The sequence below is a fragment of the Manduca sexta genome, unplaced genomic scaffold (genome assembly GCF_014839805.1).
Source record: "Manduca sexta isolate Smith_Timp_Sample1 unplaced genomic scaffold, JHU_Msex_v1.0 HiC_scaffold_1718, whole genome shotgun sequence".
In the NCBI taxonomy this organism is placed as follows: Eukaryota; Metazoa; Arthropoda; class Insecta; order Lepidoptera; family Sphingidae; genus Manduca; species Manduca sexta.
In genome coordinates this window covers 1-23,664 of record NW_023592610.1, presented here as the reverse complement: position 1 = coordinate 23,664, position 23,664 = coordinate 1, and the positions used below count along the sequence as shown (strand labels likewise).

General features: G+C 33.4%; 1 protein-coding gene across 1 annotated transcript in view; it reads left to right on the top strand.

Annotated features, from left to right (window-relative positions):
• The window catches only part of LOC119191625 (monocarboxylate transporter 13-like), a gene marked incomplete at its 3' end in the record, with an annotated part of 33,349 nt that extends 9,693 nt beyond the window's left edge, over window positions 1–23,656 (top strand). The window contains 6 exon segments of the mRNA XM_037445514.1: window positions 20,379–20,498; window positions 21,752–21,976; window positions 22,245–22,259; window positions 22,262–23,020; window positions 23,106–23,306; window positions 23,613–23,656. Of these exon segments, the coding sequence (XP_037301411.1) occupies window positions 20,379–20,498; window positions 21,752–21,976; window positions 22,245–22,259; window positions 22,262–23,020; window positions 23,106–23,306; window positions 23,613–23,656 (1,364 nt within the window).
• Window positions 23,657–23,664: the final 8 nt, after the last annotated feature.

The window sequence follows — 23,664 nt, the reverse complement described above, 5'->3', positions numbered from 1 at the left end:
AATTGAGCTTCAATGCGTAAAGTGTTGTCATTTTATTCGCACACATAATGTTCTGATGTCATAATTTACCCTGTCTTTAACTACTATATCTTTTAATCCTAAAGCGTCTTACTAATTTCCCTTTCCCACTTCTCGATAACGTAATAGCATTTTCAAACTTTAAAATCTTGTATACTACGAGACATAAAACTCTCGTTAAAAATAATGACTATTTGTTTTCCGATTACATGGGCTTATCACTATGTATACAAATAACAATTTGCATAATATTTTGTAGACAATGTGTTTATTTTGCCACAATATAATACTTTGTTTTTTCTACTCCGTTCAATTTTGCTATTTATAATAATATATTATTAAAGAATATGTGTATGATACTATAAGTATACATTATTAAAAACCTAAGGAGCAAATATTTATAATAACAAGTTGTTTTAAATGAATAAAGTAGTTTATGGCAAATGTCAAAAACAGATAAAGGACATACGAACTAAATCGTGACGTCATCGTCATTACAGAACGTGCGTACTAGCGAGATAGCACGTTAAACCCAATATACGCCCACTCTTGCTCATATTGATTAATTACACAATATCAGTTGCCCGTTACCAACCTGTTTTTATACCAATTTTGGTCCTATTTTTAAAAAATCAGTCAAGATATCGTAGCCGAAAAGAGTGAAAAGTGCATTCAGACAGACAGACGCGGTGGAAGACCTTGTTTTATAATGTATGTAAGGATAGTGTCGTAAATTAAAAGCAGACATGATAAACGCACCAACAGTTTTAATGATTAAGTAGTCATTTGTTGACTTCACATAGTTTAAACTTTAGAGTGTAACCTACGCATTATATTTATCGAGTTCGCGTTCCAACAAGTTACAACCGTTCCTCCCGTCCACGCTGAGCGTTTCGGATACGCGGTGATGTTGGAGTTCGGCTCCTTTCGAAGGTTGCGATGTTTGAATGCAGCATAAGGAACCTCTCGATATGTTTACTGTTGCATATAATATACAAAATAACCATAGTAAACTATTAGTAATATTGAACCCTTACGTTATAAAACTTACTTCATTTCTAGATGTATACTTTGAGCATTTGCTAAACTAAAGGTAATTTGTAAGAATAACTTTACAAATGAGACCGTATATAAGTTGAATTTATTAGGAGAGAATAAAGTTAATACTTTTAACCTTGTGTTGGCAAAACATCTTCAAAAGTAATGTATGATCACGCGTATAATAAAGAGCATGATAAAGTTTTATACGTGCGTATTTCGGCCGTCTAATGAACGACTTTGTTACATAGCAAATATCTTACGAATACGTAAGAATACAAAATATTACCCTCGATAGCATAGTTATATTGCTCTAGACTGCCGTGATTTTGATCCAATGTCTAGTAATGCATGGGTTTTTCTATTTAGTATCAGCTCGGAGTCTGGAATTCGAGTCCAATTATGGCGAGAGGTTTGTTTAAAATTCGAGGAAAACGGGAAATAATATTCGAAATTTGTCCACTTGAAATCCATTTATTTATAATCTGACATTTCACTAAAACAAAACATTATATAAATGAAAATCTAGCAACCAGTACTACAGTTCGGACCCTATCGCATCATGCGATGGAATAAGTGTCTAAAAGTGAGTGCATCGCTAGCGTCTCTACGTGCCCTTCGACGATAAAAGCGATAAGTGTGTATAAACTATGTACGAATATATCTACTTATATAATATAAATTGCGTTAAGATTTATTTAGGTTTGTTTGTTAACCAAATATATTGTTCGCAATAATCATTGTGCGAAGTGCGCGTGACGCGTCTTATCGGCAGGGATGGAACGGGGTCATCTCGTTTTGCGTAGTTTCAAAATTATTAACATTTTGCATTCATTAACCGAGGGCAGATACGGATTATGTTATACAATACTTCAGTTGATAGCGTATTATCGGTATATAATTATACTGGCTTTGTATTGAGATTGAAACTACCTACTTAATTAAAATTGAAATCATGCGGAAAACTTAAGTCGTAACAATGTGAATTATTGTAATATAACTATTTTTCACGGGGCGAACCGTGACCACGAAGGCTACAAAGTCATCGTAACAAATGTGGCAAATGTTGCAACAATCGCGCCGACTTTTATTGAATAACATATATTAAATTACCTCCGAAAGGGTAGGCAGAGACGCTACTGATGCACTTAATTCCCCGCATGTTATGTTATGGGTGGTCGTATCGCTTACCATCAGCATTCACAGCAATAAAAAAAATGTGTATTCCGTTCCATAATATGATGGGGGTGAGCCTATCGCCATATCGGGCACAAATTCCAGATTCCAGGCTGATACTGAGTAGAAAATCCCATTATCATTTAGCCAGCCCGGGTATTGAACCCAAGGCCTCAACACAGTCGCACCACAATACAACTACGCCACTAAGGCAGTCACTCTTATTCACTTTAAAATTAAATCCAGATTGTCCATTATCGCAACTGTACTGTATTCGTCCAGAGCAATTTCTGCCACGAGCCCTTTAGTTAATTACTCCTGGCTTGGCTATATACCCCTACACATGTTTTAGTTCCAAGATGTGACCCAATTAATTTTACGTCCCAAGATGTGAAATAATAATAATAATAATATCAGCCCTGTATTATATACTTGCCCACTGCTGAGCACGGGCCTCCTCTACTACTGAGAGGGATTAGGCCTTAGTCCACCACGCTGGCCTAGTGCGGATTGGTAGACTTCACACACCTTCGAAATTCCTAGAGAGAACTTCTCGGATGTGCAGGTTTCCTCACGATGTTTTCCTTCACCGTTAAAGCGAACGATAAATTCACAAAGAATACACACGTGATTTATTTAGAAAAGTCAGAGGTGTGTTGCCCTTGGGATTTGAACCTGCGGACATTCGTCTTGGCAGACCGTTCCACACCCAACTAGGCTATCGCCGCTAAGATGTGAAAACCGCATGACAATCCATATCAGATACAAATACCAAACCCACACAAGTTTTTTAAAAAGAATACCATTAACTATTCCTCGTAGTATTGCAGCCTAGAACCTAATGATTCCCAAATTCACTAGACTAACATAGATGTAGTCTTCTATGGTAGATACGTTAGTCTACGTTATTCTACCATAAGTTAAATATTATAAAACACAAAAAATATGTTACATTTATTACCTTCGCCAAGTAAAACTAAAACAGTAAACATTTTTCCCTCATTGAATAGGTGAGCTGTAACAGCGCAGTCAGAAGTGATGGAATATAAGTGGAGAATTTACTGACACTTCGAATCCCCGCATTTATAGCCATCCCATGAACAAAAACGCCCTCGTAAACCGGGCTAGTGTCGCTACAATCGTTTCACGCTTTATGTCACAATGTTTTGTGTTTTAGCGCGAAAATTGTCTCGAATTTAGTGACGGCGCAGTGTAGCAATATATTTAAGGATTCTGTATGTCAAAAATTTGTATGTAATGTTTGTCCCTAAAATGAATTGGGTATCAGAAACAATATAAAACATTTTAACACGAAAATTTAGCTTGGTGTTAATTAATTTGATTAACCTTGACTATTGCCTAAAATTTGCACGTCCAGGACTTGAGTCCGATAACAGATATTCAGCACCCACATTACTCGAGCTAACTAGGCCGACAAATTGCCGTCATAGTGGCGCTCTACATCTGAAAATTGCAACGACAATATTTCTTGGAACGTGAATTGACATAGCTATTTTCCTTTTGCAGTATTCCGCAATTTGCTAAGCTTCCTCAATCTCGTGTTATCCGCCTCTGTAACGTAAACATATTGCACCCTTCTATGAATCTGCGAGATATTTAATGAACGCTAAGGGTCGTATTAATTATAGCAACTCAGTTTCGCTCTGAAGTGCAAAATCAGCTGAGACGCTCTCAAAAAATCAGTATGACAAGATCATCGCTATTTTATAAGCAAATATCACCAACATCTTAAATGATTTAATAATACACAGTAACTGGTGATCTTTACAAGTTATTTTTGTCCATTAAACAACGCCGGCTCAGCTGAAAATAAACTCTCAAATTATAACTTAAGCTGCGTTAATGAATATTTCAATACATTACATATACTTACATACATTTACTTAATATCCTATTCAAAGATGAGATTGATTTATTAATACGGCTCTAATTGTCGCTCATAGCTCAGCCCGCCATAAAGTCTAATTTTTCCGAGATAAATAATGTAGCCTATTATGTTAATCCGATACTTGTCTATTCGCTTGTTAAATTTAAACTAAATCCGTTCAACGGTTTCTACGTTTACTTCTAACATACATACAAACATTTTCACTAACTTTTGCTTTTTAAATATTATGCAAATTAATACTTTTAAACGGTCTAGACTTTGTGAACTGAATGCTGCTATGTTAGCCTCTTTCACTCCATGGGGCATAAATAAGCCCGTTGAACCGTCGGTGCACTATAAGCACATGTCTGCTACATCAGGGGTATAGATATGTCCTTATGATATAAATATATTGAAATATATTGTGTATAATGTAACCAGCCCTGTGTTAGATTCTACATACTATCCCTCTGGTGGGAACGGACCTCCTCTACTAATTAGTAAAGGCTTTTGGTCCACCACGCTGGCGTAGTACGGGCTAGCAGACTACACAAACCTACCTTCGATTTGTGTACCATTCTTAGGTTTCCAATGGAATGTGTGACGAAACACATTATAAAGAAACGTTAACAATAACGTACGCTCAAAACATAAACAAAATTAATGTTATTGTTTACAAAGATAACGCGGTAATCAGCCAACGACTATTTTGCATTTTTGCGTTTACCTAATATTCAGTGCAATACAAGTACAGATTTCTATCTGTTGTATTATCTTGAGTCATTAATTTATCATATCATAAAGTAATGCTAAAAATAAATAGATTCGTACTTTTTACCAAACTTCGTCAAAATTTTGTCACAATTTTAAAACATAAGATAATTTATTTTACCTTTTTACACGCCTGACGTTCACTGACATTACTTTATTGAAAATTTAATACCTGGTGCTTCACATAAAACAGCTTTTAAGGTAAATCTTCGGCACAAAGGCTAGCAAACGAGAGTCATTTTTATAGTGCTGTAGCTTATGTCCGCCATTTATCGCAAATAGGTATACGTTGCAATGGATAATCTTCCAAAAAGGTAGGTAATGAACTCGGTGAGTTGCCTTAATAATGACGTTAGACAAGTTCAAATATTTGTTACCGTAATATCTATCTATAGTAACATATATTTTTAAACCAGTGTAACCAACCTGTTTGTTCACAAAGTGGTGTTTGAAGATTGACCAAAGAGATGTTTTGAATATTTAGTATTGAAGAAATGAAAAATTGTTAAAACTTAAAAAAGATTTGGAGATGTTCCCGCAAATCATTTCTTCGTTAAATGTTTTTAACAAAGAAACAAGTATGTACATCGGCACGTAAACGTAATTGATGGATTTTCCGTTACAGATACCTTTTATTACTAAATTCCAATTACTTAAGCTGAGCTTCAATGGTATCAAAAGACACTTGAAATAATGGAATCTTTAATGCCCCTTAAGGCCCTCCCCCGCGCAAAGAGCCTTGAGTATTTATTCCATACAATTATAGCGCACAATTATTATTTTATAAAATAATATCTTTAAAAAACTATTTTAGGTCTTACTCAAAGTTTAAAACTGTCTAAATGTTCCTTTTTAAGTTGTCTATCTAAAAACTCTTATTTTTTTAAATTTAATAATACAATAACTACATTATAACAAAAATTAACAACCAAAATAAATGCTGGAAATTGTAGAAATATGATTTTTTTTTCTTTAGTATCATAAATTTCGAATACATAACTAATAATAAAACGGTTAGCGAGCCGTTTTTCTGGGAGAACAGCCACAATGTTTCCCAGAGCACACGATCACCTATCAGCATCCACCTCGTGAAATCTAATTGGCTAGGAATTTTCGCAACTAATAGCGAAGAAAACTAAATTAGTTACGCGAAGAGAGCTGCAGTAGCTACTGACGGTTGACCGATTTAGAATATAATTTCGAGTATTAGTTCAAGATCGAAATGGTTTACCACGGTTTTGATTTCACATTTATAACAGACTATTGCTATACTGCCAACTCGCACAAGGCAACAAATTGGACTAAGGGGTAAATACGTAGGCAAACAAGGTGGACTAAGACATAAACTGTTTGTAGTATCGAGACCCATTAGTGAGATAATACGTACTATTTTTCTTTTTAACCTGAATGCTGGATGGAAGCCCTCTTTAGACAACGGCATAGACTGTTCCCGAGTTAGACCTAGTCACACGTTATGTCATACGCATTATAGTAAATGAATCTCGCGTGACATGGATGCCAGAATTACACGGGTCAGTGTTGTTTTAACGTCACTTCCTGGCGGATTCATGATACTGCGCCTTATCAGGGTAAATTAAACCATCTTACCTAACTTCGTAGTCCGAACATCTTAACCCGAATAAACTGGAAATATGCAGTTGGTTTCTCACCTCTAGTTACATGAGCTATTGTTTTGTTTACATTGTCTTTGTCCTATTGACTTACTAGTCATTGTCCAATATAATTACGAAGTTTTTTGCATATATCCTAAGCAGCACTGGATTGGTTAATTGGGTTGGATAAATTAAATGTATTGGCTGTCATAAACAAATACATAGCAAGAGACACCTTTGTGACTTACCGTTGGTACATTGGCTATTGATGTTAATAATGACAATGCTATTACTAATCATCGATTAGTAATCATATCATAAATACGCCTGGCCAGTTGCCAAATGATTTTGTATATGTGCGCAGAGTAGACAACTAATACTCAAATAATAATAGTAAATAATCTGCGTAGATTGGAACGCCAACTGATAAAAAAAAAGTATGTTTGTAACGTGTAGTTTAATATTGTGACTTTTCAGACGACCATGAAGACTGTAAAGTCTTCGAAACGTTGAGAGAAAATTAAAATTTAAATATCCGCGATAAAATCCGTAAAATGGTTTTATTTCGATGTCTAACATTCGCGTCAGAAATCATTAAGTAAATTACACTTTAGATTCCATCCCTACTTTATTTATAGCTGCGTGATATACGCCTGATAGTATATCAGACGTACCATTTGAGATTCCAAATATTTATCTTAGTATGACAGACGTTTGCGTTTCAAATTTGTGAAGCGATAAAGGAACGTAGAATACTGATATAACTGTACGATATAACATAATAATAGTAGTATTCATATAAGTAGGTACTATAGTGTATCCTGAGTATTTCGTATATTTTATTACAAATTATAATTATATTTATTCATGCTATAATGTAAAATGTTAGTATACTGTAAGTATATATTCGTAAGTTATACAAGTACAATTATTGACATTGTTAAAGCATAACATTATCTACATCTATAGATTCTGAGTACTATACGTAAGTCAATGTTAATGCTTGCAAAATATTCGGCATATTATTGCGATATAAAGTAAGTTATGTAACACACATGTAAAGGTAATATTTGTGTTTTTATGGCATGTCACTAACTCCATACGTATTAAATCAAATGTGATCCAAAGTACATTTTATTTGTGTTACCAATATTTAACATAATTTAGTAAAATTGAAATATACTTAGCAGATCTTTCATCTACACTTATTTATATTGAGCTGTAATATAGTGAATACAAAAAACGTCTATATAGTAGCACTGCTATTTCATATCATATAACAAAAAAACCGAATTCAAAAACCACCACATTCCAAAAAAAATATTGATATTTGTACCCAGTTTAATAAGAAATTATTAAAACACAGGCCATGTAATCTTTCCAATTCGTGTTTTTTATGAACATTAAATATTTTATTGGAATCAGTGCATCATTTGAACTGAATTGAATTTTGAACAAGTATTAAACATATCTTGTTACCTAACTTTCTAGGACTTCAAAAAACTACAGTATACAGTATTTCGAAGTTCAGTTAAGTGTTACAAAATTTGGGACAGACTTATAAATCCAAGTACAATACCGGTCACGCAATACGATTTCTTACGAATTTCTTCTTTAGGAAAATCGGCAATAAAATAAATGGTAATAAGTTTTAAATTATAGTCGCTTTAACCATGACCTCCTTTAATTTTTGCTGTTCGTCGGCTTAAAATAATGCGGTGTTTTTGGCACAATCTGTCCACTATTATATACAACGATTGTTCTACGAGATTTTTATTTTTATCTTTTCTATTAAAGAAATTCGGTTCCCAACTGTCGCGTTCCTAGATTATGGAGAAGATAAAAAGATAGCCTTTTAAGTTTCATAATTGTTCTATATCAACAAATAAAATGTTTTTAAAATTGATCCGTTAATAATTGTTGGACGCAAATATAGAACAATTATTATTATTACTTCTCAAAATAAACATAATAAAGTCATAGGATATTTATTGGCTATTAATTCTGTTATTACGAGCACAATATGCGGACTGCGGCAATGTTATGGCGTTAGTTTATTGCGACTCATTAAACGGCCTCACTAGGATACGATTTATTTTTATGAATATCGGGATTTATCAATTTTATGCTATTTTAGCAGTTAATGAACAGTATTATATTTAGTCTTCAGTCAACAGTCTTTTGTTCACAAACCCACATAATGCTAATATAGCGGACCAAAGGCTTAAATATTAGACCTTCCAACTTTTCATTGGTGGACGTATTGAGACCAAAGGCAAACACGAGATTGATGTTAATTTTAGAAACAGATATCTTATTGTGTATAACATAGAGTTATCTTAATTAAATAGTAAACACTATAAACCTAAAGTTTATTTAAGCCAGTACACAACATTATTATGTTATCACTGTGCGAATAAAGTGTTTTATACATTTTATTTGAATCCTCATATTTTATAACTCAAAAAAAATCTTTAAATTCTGCTCAAATACTGCGTTGCATAATTACTTTTCAGTTGATAGTATTTGATGTTCTTCAACAATGTATTGTGTCTACTGCTCCCCTCTCACTAGTCTCAAGTGTGTAAAGTCCAGAGTCTACAGAGGGAGTGCGGAGTACTAGACTCACTAGCATATAGAATACATATTAAATCACTTTCATCTGCTTTTATGGGAAATTTAAAATACATATAGGCTTCTCTAAAGGTAAATTATACGATAAATTCTAGCAAGTTGCCGTCCCCGGCTTACGTATGAGTTATTAACGCGGTCAGACACGTCATTAATCTTGCAAAACATGTACATATAATATGACATACTACGGGATCTCTTTTTTATGAATTCTATTTATAACTTGTTCTATTTCAGATTTGTCAATTGGTGTTATTTTATTATGTGCACGGTGTTACTCCACCTTATTGAATCAATGCAAATGTTTGAACAATACACATATGGAAATACATTTGTGCAGACGTGTTCAAATTTAATTATCCATTTAGAATTATAAATTTGTGTATAAGAACAATTAAAAGCTTCACTAAGTAATTAATTGCATCTTAAAATATAAGAGCCTAATAAGTTACTGACTAGGTCAAACATTATCAATTAGTGCATTGAACGAGGGGTTTGCAAGCATTATTGGTGTTCCACCTTGAAAAATATTGAAGTCAAATTAATTATAAAGCATACTATTATGAGATAAAACTCATTGAAATTCCACAATTTTAACAATGTGACAAATTAAATTCAGAAGTTAACAAAGTTAGTTTCAACTTCATAGTAGTATTAAAAGTGCTAGCCCCTCGGTAGCGTAACGTAGGTACTTTGATAAATTTCTGAATGTCACTGCAAGTCTGTATAATACGTGTCTCTTACATTAAGTAAATGTCCAACTTATTACGTATTCTAATTGTATAGAAAATTATTATCATAAACAAAATTTTCTTAAATTATTTGACACCATTAGGCGTCGAGTGTCGACCTTCCAAAAATATACTAACACGCAGTCACGTCATAGTTTCATTATCAACTAAATTGCCAATTTCCTGCCTTCATGGGTGTAAGCTGTCCGTCCGTTCGTGAGTCACTACGGAGAAGTTCCCATTACCTAGATGCAGTCAGTCACATAAGCCGGTCAAGTTCAAAATTTGAAATCGGCTATATAAATTTCTTTCCATAATAAACTATAAAGTGTACACTTTATTTGTGACAAAGAAATATAAAGGTTTCTATTAAACTTGATCTGTGTATAAATGTTTTGAAGTTATAATTTTGTATAACTTCTGTGGGTAACTGTACATAGATACGTCGTACATTCGTTACAAATGAAATCCAATTTAGTTGCCCGCGATTTATTTTGCGTAGGTACCTAATTAAACGTGTTTGTGCATTTAATGGGGCGTTAAACAGAACACTAATATATCTTTATGACAAACAACATATTACAATGACTACAGTCTTTTCATTCATGAACATTGAGAAAAGGAAGATACAGAGTCTTCTCGAATAATAATGAAAGGTAAAACAAACTGTAGCGCGCAGATAAATGTGGTTAAACAGATTTCCAAAGTTTGTGAAGAATATAAAAGAAGTTTGTTTTCAGATTCTATATCTTCTAGTATAGTGAAATCACTATGAGAAGATATCGAATAAGCATGAATACAGAATAGAATTAAATTCTAAGGCATCTAGCTTGTGCTAGCGGATCAACTAACAGGAATATATGAAGCAAGTGTGGTTTTCTTTATGATTCCAGTGAATCTGAAGAACTTGCAGATAGAATTTCATTATATTATAAAAAATATGAGTATGTAATTATATTTTTATGAGGTCATAATTCTAATATTCTGTAAATAGACTGCATATAATTGTTATCGTTACATTCAATAAAAATAGAACTATTGCAAGTGGCAATGTGACCTCAAGATGATGCCAGCTAGTGCCCTTATCAGCAGACATTGGCCGACGACCCTGCTGTATCAATCTCGTGTATATCAAAACAAATAAAATAGCGATACTGTTAGTTGTGTAATATGTTGCAAAAATTACAAAACTTGGCTTATAATATTATCATCGTATTCCGTGTTTTTTGTTGACAATATGATAATTAGAACATGGTTTGTGGAACTATTTGAGATTTTATTACCGTTGTTTGGCATGTAATGGTAAGCACCAGTGGCAGACAGTCAAATTTTCCGAAAAAAAACCCAACAAAACATAGGTAGATAGTCAGTAGGTAGGTACTGTCTAATATGCATGAATGCGGTCTGCTAATCGTTCTGATGATAATTAGATTCGACATAAAGGGAAGCCGGCAGGAATCGGGCTATATAGACCCTTAGTCACTGCTAAGCACAGCTTTATTAACGCCTAAAGAATTCATTGTTATGAATTTTTACACAAAAATACTATAGAAGCTTAAGTTATAACATAATATAAAACGATTTATAACTTACAGAATTGTTATTTAAATCTCCCTTAAAGAATTCCTCCATTTTAAGCAGTTTCCCATAACGATTAGGCTTTGTTAGTCGAAGAAAAAGGCCTTTAAAGCCAAACCATGGCAGCTCTCGTGCAATATTCATAAAAACTCCGAAAAGTTCGGTTACAATTTTGGCTTCGACCCAAAAGAGCTCGGAGACGTCTGTTTTAGCTTTTTTCAATATTAATAGTTATGTAATAATATGGAAGTTAAAAAATGAACGATCTTCGATTTTTTTATTAGGTCGAAAGTGCACTATTGTCAACCACAGAAAACCAAAAGGCAGCAAATAATACAAATATAAACAGGAGAAAACAGTAAAATCGGAGTTCCTGGACGCGAAACAAAGCACAAGACCCGTGAGTCGCCGCATGCAAAAAAATACTAAAACAAAAAATAATAAAATTCGCTACCTACATAAAAATAGGGATGGATATGTCTGTTGTTAAAAAATTGAGTTGACAATACCGGTGTATTCATACTTTGCCTTGAGATTTATGTCAACTTAAGTAGATACCTAAGTATGTAGTTTCATAGAATGAAATGTAGAAATTCATACCTCTTAAATATATTTTTCAAAATTACAAGTAAAACGTTCGTTATTGTATGTGTAAATTGTATTAAATCAATACTTAGATATTATTACATCTTTTATCTAAGCTATTTCTCCGAAGCCAGTTTCTGCGAGCTTGAGAATTAAATTAATTCTTCGAAAATTAACATCACCAAAAGTTTTGAACTCTTTTGAATAAATTAATTCTTCTGAGAGGCCTTTATGTAGAACTCAACGGCAGATAATTACTGATTTAAATACATTGCCAAGAAGTGCTATTTGGCGAGGTTTTCTGACGGAATTATGTAGATTATGAACCCAAGTAGGTATAATAGTATTAACATTATTAAGTGTTAGTTTCTTTAAGATTAAATAACAAAATCGCGCCTTATCTGTGGAGCAGTAGGTAAACTGAAATACAACTACGATTTGCCAACTTGTTTTCAACCTCATCATGTTTCGACAAAGCGCAACCTTTACAAGTATCGCAGTTGTACTTATAAAATATAGCACAACAATATTGGGTCTAGTTTAAAATTACAACCGTAATCAACACTATCATCTAGTATTACATAATAATTTGTAATGTATAATGTGATACGACACGTGTAGATGAGGAACAGTTTGATATAAAAATTTCTTGTTACATTAGCTTGCATATGCACGTAGCATATGCGTGCACGGTAAAGTGACTCCACTGAACTTGATGGTAAGTTGAATGGGGTCTAATAGTATGTCGATTGACGAGAGATGATTACCCCTCGGTAGTCGACATAATTATGCCGGCCTCTTGGAACTGGATATGTACACAGGCTGATCTCAAAACTATATGTAGCAGTCAGTCACTGTTACTTTTGCCTAAATTACAACATTTGTGTTGTGGTAGCTCTTACAGCGTTTACCTACTTTAAATATATTTGTGTTCTGGAAACTCTTATAGCATTTACTTTACTTTAATTTTTGCTTTTACAGTTCATGAAGAAATTGGCCATAAGAGAACGCGAAACCTTTCCTAGGTCACTCACCTTACATTAGCTCGCATGTCAAATCGCCATTCATATATTTCCCAAGCCTCTCAACCATACTCGATGGAACGTTAAACCTTTAAGAATTATACCCTCATATATAGCGTGACCTTAATCAAAACCAACTGCCTTGATTGTAGACCATAAAAACCGTGCAACATAGCCTTAAGTAATCTATCTTAGTAGCTAACAGTTGCAAAATTGTATACATCTTTCGATGAATATGTAGGTACCTAAATAAAAGTGTTATTCACTCCAGTAGCTTATCAAGAATAAAGATTACATATTATCAAACCCCAAGGTTTAACATTACAATCAATACTTTGATTATAATAAAGATAACGGTTGCTCAGAATGCTGTACGTATAAATAATGAATTATAAAGTATTACTCAATCAGATAGCTTGCGTAGATAAAAGCAATTTGCTATAATCGTGATTTGTTTAAATTATCTCATGATAAAGAGATTATATTGTTGTTAATTGTAACAAAATTGCATTACGTATCCAATATGTATTAAGGTTAAAAAATCGAATATTTTTACAAGTTTTGAATTTATTATAATATACCATTAGGGCTGATTCCTCCATTATCAGATAAAAGTTATTCCGACAAATAATGCAAACGACTTTAATACTATAACTACCTATTACTATAACTACCTATTAATAAAGTAAATCTTAAGCTTTTAAAATTTGTAAGATTATATTTTATTTGGACGATAAACCCAAAATCCGTTATTTTACAAAAATAATCGGCAGTGGCCATAATTAATTTATATTGTAAATGATTGATTGGTTTGGTGACATAATTTTCAACTAATGTGTTAAGGTATTAATTACTATCATGGTCGCATGGGAAATTTGAAGCAATGGGCCGAGCAAACAATCATATTTGACTAATTTGTGTATAGCTGATATATCTTTTAATAGGTATCTCTAGTATCTATGTTTAAATTTATGCTTCCAGAGAAAAAATATTTAGCATAAAATCCCTTCACAAACATTGCTCACGAATGAATCACTATTCTGGGGTTTTCACAGAGTCTAACAACACCTGGGAATAACACCTTACTAGACAGTAATCGTAGAGATATTAAAAAAATATATGATTTTACAAATATATAACCAATGTAAACCATTGAAGGGCTGAGTTCCATTCCAATGGCTATTAAAGCCAGTATAATATATACATATGTATAAAAAATACTACCCTTTTAAGTAATGACTATGTGTCCTATACCTCGATGGCATACTTCTCATAGAATGCAAATTCAGCTTACCTGTATTCAGAAATATTTGGATAGAAATGATTATGTATTAGGACAAAAATTGTGAGCGTATATTTTTTAACGTGTCTGGAAGTTGCAATCTCTGATTTAAAGAGAAAAATAAAAAGACAACATATTTCAGTTTGAAAAAGGCCATCAAAGATGAAAAATGTCCATATTCCAACTTGGTAATGTGTCCATTACTTACCACCTTGACCTATTGGAAAGCAAGGTGGGTCAATATCAATATCAATAATAGACATCGGTGCCTTCAGTCACCTCATTTTACATTATCATTACTAATATTATGATAATACGAAATTACCTCTTATGCTTTCACGACTAAATCACTGAACCGATTCTAATGAAGTTTAAATCCGAAAGGACATAGATTTTGTTTTATATTTGTCAGAAATCGTTATCTTTGAGTCCTTATTATGTTGAATATTTGAAACAAGTATAATCTATATATATATATATATATATATATATATATATATAAATGGATCCCTATTTTCCTTGGTCACGCCATCACGCGTGAACGGCTGCACCGATTTCAAAATTTTTTTTTTGTTGTGTTTGTTATTGTCAGGAAAAGGTTCTTATGAAAGAAAAAGATCAAAAAATTGCGCAGAATTTTAGAAAATTTAAGAAATCTTAACGAAAATATTCATTTTATATAACTGTCAATTGTTTGAAATAACTGTCAGCGATTGACAGAATGTGCGCTGCAAATTCATAGTTAAGACGGGACAACGTCTGGCGGGTCAACTAGTTAAAAATATATATAAACAATGCAATTTAAAAAATGTTTTGAAAACAATGTTTAAACATACACGCGTCGAAAACACGTGACTGCTTTCCAAATAAACTTAATAATTATTTAATTAACATGAAACCAAATGTTGATATTTTTCTTCATTATCGTTATCAGTAAAATTATAAGTCCATGCGCGTGATTCTATAATATACAAGTTGATCCCTATTAGTACTTGGATTTCAGATAAGTAGGTACAAATAAAGCATGACAGTTTTAATTTTTTTTATATTTATATTTTAGACCAATTAAAGTTAATAATAATATAACATTAGCATCATTTTGTGTGCAGAATTAATGACTTGTGCGTTTCTTATTTTCGTTTTCAGTACGGTATGCAAATAAAATTATACAAACACACACTGTTTTAAGCTTGTCCACCCATTTTACACCCTGCTCTAAGGCTCTGAACTTCTATTTCCAATTGCCATTGTTATATTCATATTTTATGACATAATGTAGACGCGACTTAACAGAACCAGGACGTTTAGGCCCACTGCACTGGGTACCAACACGTTTGTTACTATCGCCATGTCACAGCCGATATTGAAATCGGCAATAACATTTAAATAATTTTACATAACATTATAAATAGGTCAGTTGGTGAAAATTTTTGGTCGTTTGAATATTTGTTAGCAAAGAACGCTTTCTGTTGAACGGATTTGGATGAAATTTCTCATGCAGAGTGATCATGAGCTGGGTGAAAAGTACGTAACTAAACTGTTACTCTAAGAAAGGTTTCTCTAAAAAAGGTCACGCAAATAGAGCAAAACTTAGTAAATGAAGATATCTATTGTACACGAAGGTATGATAAAAATAATCCCCTGTCACCTGCTTTGTTTGTTCAGAGCAAACGTAAACAGAAACAAACAACTGAGAATCACTGCGCCTTTCTTTCTTTATTCACTCGGTATTCACAAAGGCACGGCGTGTTTGCACTATCTTGTGCACATAGTGTGTTTTATTGAAACAACGTAGAAACTGTATCGATGTAAATAATTGATATTTACAATTTAAAGGCCGACGAACTATGAATAATGTCGTACAATCGGTTTGGCAACTAAATTCAAAAAATCCTCTAAACTAGAATGTCAAATGCTCATAAATATAATGTGTATAATGTATATGTATGTATGTGGATATATAACCCTAATCGAAAAAGTAATTGTGATAGATTAATTATCGATTAAAAAATAATGTCATGTGTCCCATCCGTACACGGCCCCCTCTCTAGTACCGGTGTTCATGCATGTAACATGTCTGTACAATAAAATAATTGTAATGTGGATTAATCACAATAATATAACGCTAATCAATAAGCCTATCATTATTTTATAGTAATGAATAAAGTCTGAAATTAAATGTAGTATATTAAAATATTAGTTGAAGTAATTATAATAATAAAAAGGAAATTTAATGATATGAGAACGAAAAAAATCTTGTTTTTAATATATCCCAGAAATGTAATCCAATGACGATATTTAATACAAAAACCTTTTCCCAAATTATGTTTTTTCTTGTTAAGTGACGCGAAAAAGGAAAAACCTTCGAGAAAACATCCTTTTATACCGTTTATATTTAAAACAGCCAGCTTTACAATACATAACATATTACACGTGTGTGAAATGCGAGTAAACAATAAATGAATAACAAATCAAATTCCATAGCCAGGAGGCGGTAATGGTTAATTGCACAATTAACATTACAAAGGACATACAGCTGAATACGGAAAATATTCTATACGTTTTGCTGCATTTATGTTATTCCTACTATGTCAGTCAGCATTATAAATAGGTAGGTTTTTCGTATTGCATAATTGATTTTTGCCCTTGACACACGCACACAAACACGCACTCACCAACTCAACTACACACCTTTTATCCCCGTAGGAGTAGACGGAGATGCAATTATTGTATAGATTTTTCATCATGACGGACATAATTTTCAAACTCTGGGCGTATAGTACGCTAAAAACCTAATGTCGCTACCCGACCTGTGATTCAAACACAAGACTCAGCGTGGCAATCCTACCTAAATACAGCGCTACAGATGCATTTAGGTTTTCCGCCATTAGTTTGTATGAAGTAGTAATCTATGATGTTATACATGATACATGTTGCACAATCGATGTCTGACACTGACCTCTATTTTTATTTATGGTAGTTCGCCTCTCCATCGTGACTACAAAGTGAAATTGAAAACGCTTCCAGCTTGATTAATAAACGCGCAATGCTCTTGGAATAGTAACGGCTCAACAAGTAGGGGACCAACAAAGACAGACGGTGCTTTTGTCAAATTAGTGGCTTGATTTTATTTTTAACTCGGTGTTGTTCGCGTCTCCTCCTTCGGGAATACCTTTCCGCAATTAAATACCTACTATATACTTTCAAGGATAAATGTAATCTATAGATTGGCATATAATAGGCCATATTCTGGATTAATATATATATATAATCCAGAATATGGCCTATTATATACCAATTAACGTAAATCCATCGAGCAACTTCAGCCTTTACTTCTAACAAACATCCAAACATCTTCATAAACTTTCGCATTTATAATAAGTTAGAAGTAAATATTTGTTTAATAAATCGCTTTTTATGCCGGTGCCATCAATAATTGGTGGGCTTGTTTAAAAACATGTAAATAATTGCTATTCCTGACATAAATATATAAACCGACCGAATATAAAATTCATATTCTATTCCATGCTCCCAAATAATGGTAATAAAATGAGTACTATCTACATTACTTGTTTAATATGATAACTGTTTAATAAAACTTACTTGAATCTTGTGAAACAGGTCTTTTGTATACTACATTTGTCCAATACTAGCTTTTTTCTGCGGCGCCGACTGCGTGCAATAACTTTTCAGAAATAAAAGTAGGCTATAGTGAAAAAAATTGGTTCAATAGTACCTGAGATTAGCGCGTTCAAACAAACAAACTCTTCAACTTTATAATATTAGTATAGATTTATTTCAGACACTTTAACTTCCTTTCTTGCATTGGTCAGTAAATAAATCTTGCGAACACACACCCATCTATCAAACTGTCTGAAGAGATTTATTGGAGAAAAAAGGAAATATTATTTGTGTGAGCGCAGAAAGTATCTTTATTGTTGAATTTTACACATCAACAATGTTGTTTTACTACACTTGTACATTTTTTGAGGGACCTCGTATCAACGCCCCCGTGAATGTTTTTCTGGGATAAAAGACCAGCTATGTATTTTAGTACTAAAAATAAAACTCTCAAACTTTTTCATAACAAACATCGAAATCAGCTCGGTAATATTTGAATGTATCCCATTCAAACAAAAAGACAGACGCGACTGGGAACTGTGTTTTATAATAACATGTAAGAGTTAATACTAAATACTGCATAATATTGCAACACGTTTTATTACAACTAATTACAATGACCACAATATAAATTCTTCATAAGGCAAGATTGAAAACGTGCACCAAACGGATAATCTTCTACGGCAGAAGTTATAATCAAGTTAATATCCTGTTATGCTCTTTATTGCAATAATTCGGAATTGATTTCCAAAGTTTATCTCCTCTTGGGAATAATAAGCAGCATTTGATTGCCTTTGTATGGAAAGAGTCCAATTATAATATATTCTGATAGTGATATTTTTTGCCTCAATCAACAAATCCTCTGCTACGTGTGGCTTATTACATGCAATATTCATTAATTGTACAATATACGACGCAATATATACCAATTACAGGAAAAGTGTTCTCATTTTCTTATAAGCTAAGGTCATATACAATTATACTATTGAGTACTTAGTACTGTTATTTATAATCACATGTTTAAAAGATTTTAAATACGTGTAAAGATAATTCCAGTATATATATTGCTTATTTAAACACTTTTTAGTGTTATAAAATTATAAAATAATTATTTAATTTAAGAAACCATTTTCATGAATGTATACGTTATATATCTCTCCTACATATTGAAAAAAGCCATCCAAAAGGTATTGAGATTTTTTTGAATATTATCATATGCGTACTACAACATAACACTACATTAATCACAATATTCAGTCTATGATCATAATTTAAAAAAAGACTACCTAATCATACACATCTCTACACAAAAGAACAATCCCGCCATCCATCATGAAAATAGTGTTCTTCTAAAGGCCATTTTTCTTATGCATACCTGTATAATTGAATGCAAGAGGAAGCGTCTTTGACGTCGACGCTAGTTCTATTGTCAGCATGGGCTTTGTTTGTAGAACATCATAGTTCCATGCATCGATATTGTACTACGTCCATACGCCGTCCCATCATGTTACCCTACTTTAATAAAAAGTGTGACGCTATTTGCGAGCGATAACTGAGGTTATCGCGGCAGGCGACTGACTCTGATTTTTATTATGCATGTGCGTATTCACAGCTATGTGTAAAGTTTTATGCATTTTATTTTATAAGGTCGGTAAATGAGCAAAGCGTTTACGTTATGGTTTGTGTTTAGGCCATAATCACCCCTATGCTTAGATGAACAGGCTGCTTGTAAACTTTCTGAACATAATATAAAAATCAAGAAAAAAGCGTTGTTTAGAAAAGTACATTTTAATATGTACTATGTATTCATTTTAACACTTTGCACCGGTACCACTTGCCCTACTGCTTGGACTGTTTGGATTTTCATTTCAACTTTTAATGGACTTAAAGAATAGCGCGCTGGGATTTACTCTCATAATTATAATAATTTATAGCTTTGATATGATTATTTCTAAATAGACAGTTGAGGAGAAAACGAAGCTAAACATATTCAAAATCTGGAATAGATTTTATTATGATAATGCGTCAAACATTCATAAGTTCAATATACACTTTAAATTATTTACAAGTAGTTACAATTAGCCAAGTAACATTTTCGATCACTGATTAATATTCATGTAGGTACACTTTACCGCTTTGTAAACTTTCCAGACAGAATGTTTGTTAACTACTCAAAATACATAAGATTTATTACTATTGAAATGTTGGATATAACTATTTCACAAGCTGATGGTACGTCGCAACAAAATCAGCTTTAATCCATTTGAATTTCAATTCTTATTACTACCAAATACTCTTCTATGGTAACATTTAAAGAAAATAAAAAATTACACATCACTTTGTCTACATTTATGTCAAAATCTATTAGAATGACAATTACTAAACTAATAATTATTCAACTTAAAATATGTATTTATTTTCCAGCCGATGGCATGACCTATTCGTTTGGCGTGTTCTATGCGGAGTTCCTGACCTACTTCGAAGAGGGCAAAGGCAAAACCGCTTGGATCGTCTCCATCCTCGTCGGGGTCACCCTCAGCTCAGGTAATCAATTTTCTTTTTAACGAAACACTTGTACTATTTGTCGAAGCTTGAACGGTCTCGACTTGTCGCATCCAATTATTGGATAACTTAATTAAACCTGGCGATATTGTAATAACTTTGGCGCTTATGGATTTCACTTTTGTGTAAAGACTATTGGAACTAAGTGCTTTTTAATGAATGCACAAAATGTATTATGAACTAGGTTAATCTATTTGAAATAGCCATAGCCTCGTGTGTCAATGGCCATTGCACTAGACGTATGTAGATTGTAAACCCATGGATATATTTAAAACAAGGTTTTGATATGAAATGAACGCACTTAATGGTCATGTAGTGCATAATTATGAATCCACACTAGCACTTGTGCCGGTTTCGCAATACTATGAATGAAGCGAGATATTCATTTTGCTATCAACAGGTATTATCCGCTGACACTTGAAGCCATTTTCACTGGGCTTTTCAAGAGCGTATAGATATTTCGCAACACAATGTTTTGGGTGAAATAACTACGTATTCCAGCAATTTTACAATATCTGATTAAACATTTTACATTTATGACTAGTTTGACGTACTAATATCCTATCTCACTCCTGAATGTTTTCGCAATACCTTGATAAGTAGGTATGTGTGATGGATATTGGAATAAACTCTTCCAAACATGCAAAGGTCAATTAGCTACTGTATGTATTAAACAACGGAATATTCCCGGTAAATGAATCATCAGTGCAATGAATCAACTGTTCGCCGAGATAACTTAAAGCGACTGGAAACATCATTTTGTAATTACAGATAAAAACTATAATACCAACTTTAATAAATAGTGTAATTGCATTAAAATCACAATACTAAAGTCATGTGTTCTGTACTGGATCTTTAATATTTAACTTCATTTTTGTATAAGATATAAATCAAATATTATGTGCTTATGTATGTTACTAAGATTTTGATTAGTGATTACAAAAAAGCCATCCTAAACTTCAATTCCGTATAACATATTCTAAAAGACCACATAATATTTCTCTTTGTAGTTTTGTATTAAGGAGTTGTCTTTAAGTATATAACTGGACTAATATTATTATTATGATTTTTACAAAAAAATATTAGTTACTTTTAAACGTGATTCAAAATATTATGCATTCACGTAAACTAATATTCTGCCTGCCTAAGTATTCTAAACAAGCATAAGTGACGCTTCACTTACATTAGTATTGACTATATTAGTATCGAATCCTCTAGGATTTTTTTAATTTCAGGTCCCATATCGAGTTCGTTCGTGAATCGCTGGGGCTGTAGAACGGTGACCGTTGCTGGTGCGCTACTGTCGGCGACTTGTGTGGTGATTTCTGCTTTCGCGAACAATGTGCTCACGCTCATTGTCACCATCGGCGTTGGCGCTGGATTCGGGTTCGGCCTCATTTACCTGCCTGCCATCGTCAGCGTCACTGTTTGGTTCGAACGATACAGGAGTCTTGCTACAGGTAATTGACAAAACTGTTCTTTGGAAGTAAATTGGTGAATCCGGCCTAAAATTGTAAATAATAGCATTGTTCAATCTGCACAGTAATAGAAATATTGTAGCAAGATTGACTGATTCATAAAAGTCAAATGGAGCATTGCTGTGAATCAGTAATGTAATCTAGATATATTATTATTTACGCCTCGGTTTACTCTAGAAATACTACGCAGCATGTGGATAATTTATGTAGTTATATTCCACATCTATATATTATGTCCGTACTGTTCCAGGCATAGCAGTATGCGGGTCGGACTTGGAACATTCTTATTTGCACCAATCACGTCAGCATTAATTACAAAATATGGTTGGAGAGGAGCCATGGCGATCATCGGTGCGCTTGTCCTCAACTGTATCCCATTGGGCCTCATATTCCGACCTGTGCCCGAGCGCCCGCGGACGCCAGTCACGGAACCGATGCTACCCAAGAAAAACAAGTCTCCTCTCAAAAGATCTCAAAGCACGGAACAAGTGACTAAAGCAAATGGAAAGGTGGATGATGGAGATATTGCAAGGCTAACTCTTTCGCAACCTGCTTTAAACAAGCCACACGAACAAAAACAACAACCATACTCTCGGCACGGCAGTGGAATAATGCAGAGACCTGATGTCTTGTACCAAGGAAGTATGACCAGCCTTGCCAAGTTCAGGGCACCATCGCCCGAAAGAGCGCACACCTCAAAGAAGAAAGAGAAGAGAGGTGCGAATGTTTACCCTGCTCGGCAGAATCGAGAGCTGCTTTGTCTGAAATGTTGGACTTGTCTTTACTTGTGGACCCAATATTTATATTATTTGCAGTCTCAAACTTTTAACCAGCATTGGTTTTACATACCATACGTTTATACAGTGCCTATGAGTGAAAAATTGGGAATAGAAAATCCACCGTATTTAATTTCTATAATAGGAGCTGCGAATCTGGTGGGAAGAATTATTTTGGGATACATAAGTGATAAGCCGTGGGTGAACCGCTTATTAGCTTATAATTTATGTCTTACTATCGCTGGAATAAGTAAGTATCTATGTAAAAAAGAAATAGTTATATTTTTCTGTCATCCTTTAAAAAATAATACTAATAAAATATTTCTTTCCTCCAGGTACAGCAATGGCAATGTTTTGCTGGGAATTTTGGGGTTTAGCTATGTATGCAACCACATTCGGCTTTACTATTGGTGCTTATGTGGGGCTAACATCTGTAGTGCTCGTCGATCTTCTTGGCCTGGAGAGACTGACAAATGCGTTTGGTCTACTTCTACTGTTTCAAGGGATCGCTTCGCTTATCGGACCTCCTTTCGCAGGTAACATAAAATATTGCATCCATAATGACGATAAACACCGCATATATTTTATAATAGGCACCTAAATTAATCTAGCTTAAACAATGTTCGTCTTGCTCTTTATTCTAAGAGACTATCCAACGAATACTGTACTATTTGACGACAATTGCTCACTAAGACCAATGAATTCACACTAACAGAGTACAGAGGAACCGCGAATGTACTTAAAATTATACGTACTAGTTTACATACATTTACCACCGACTTGTTAATGTAAACTCTCTACGTCTAATTTTTCGATACACATGTCTCCGTTCTAAATTCCAGGTTTACTATACGACGCCTTGCAGTCGTATGCGCCAGGATTTTACGTGGCGGG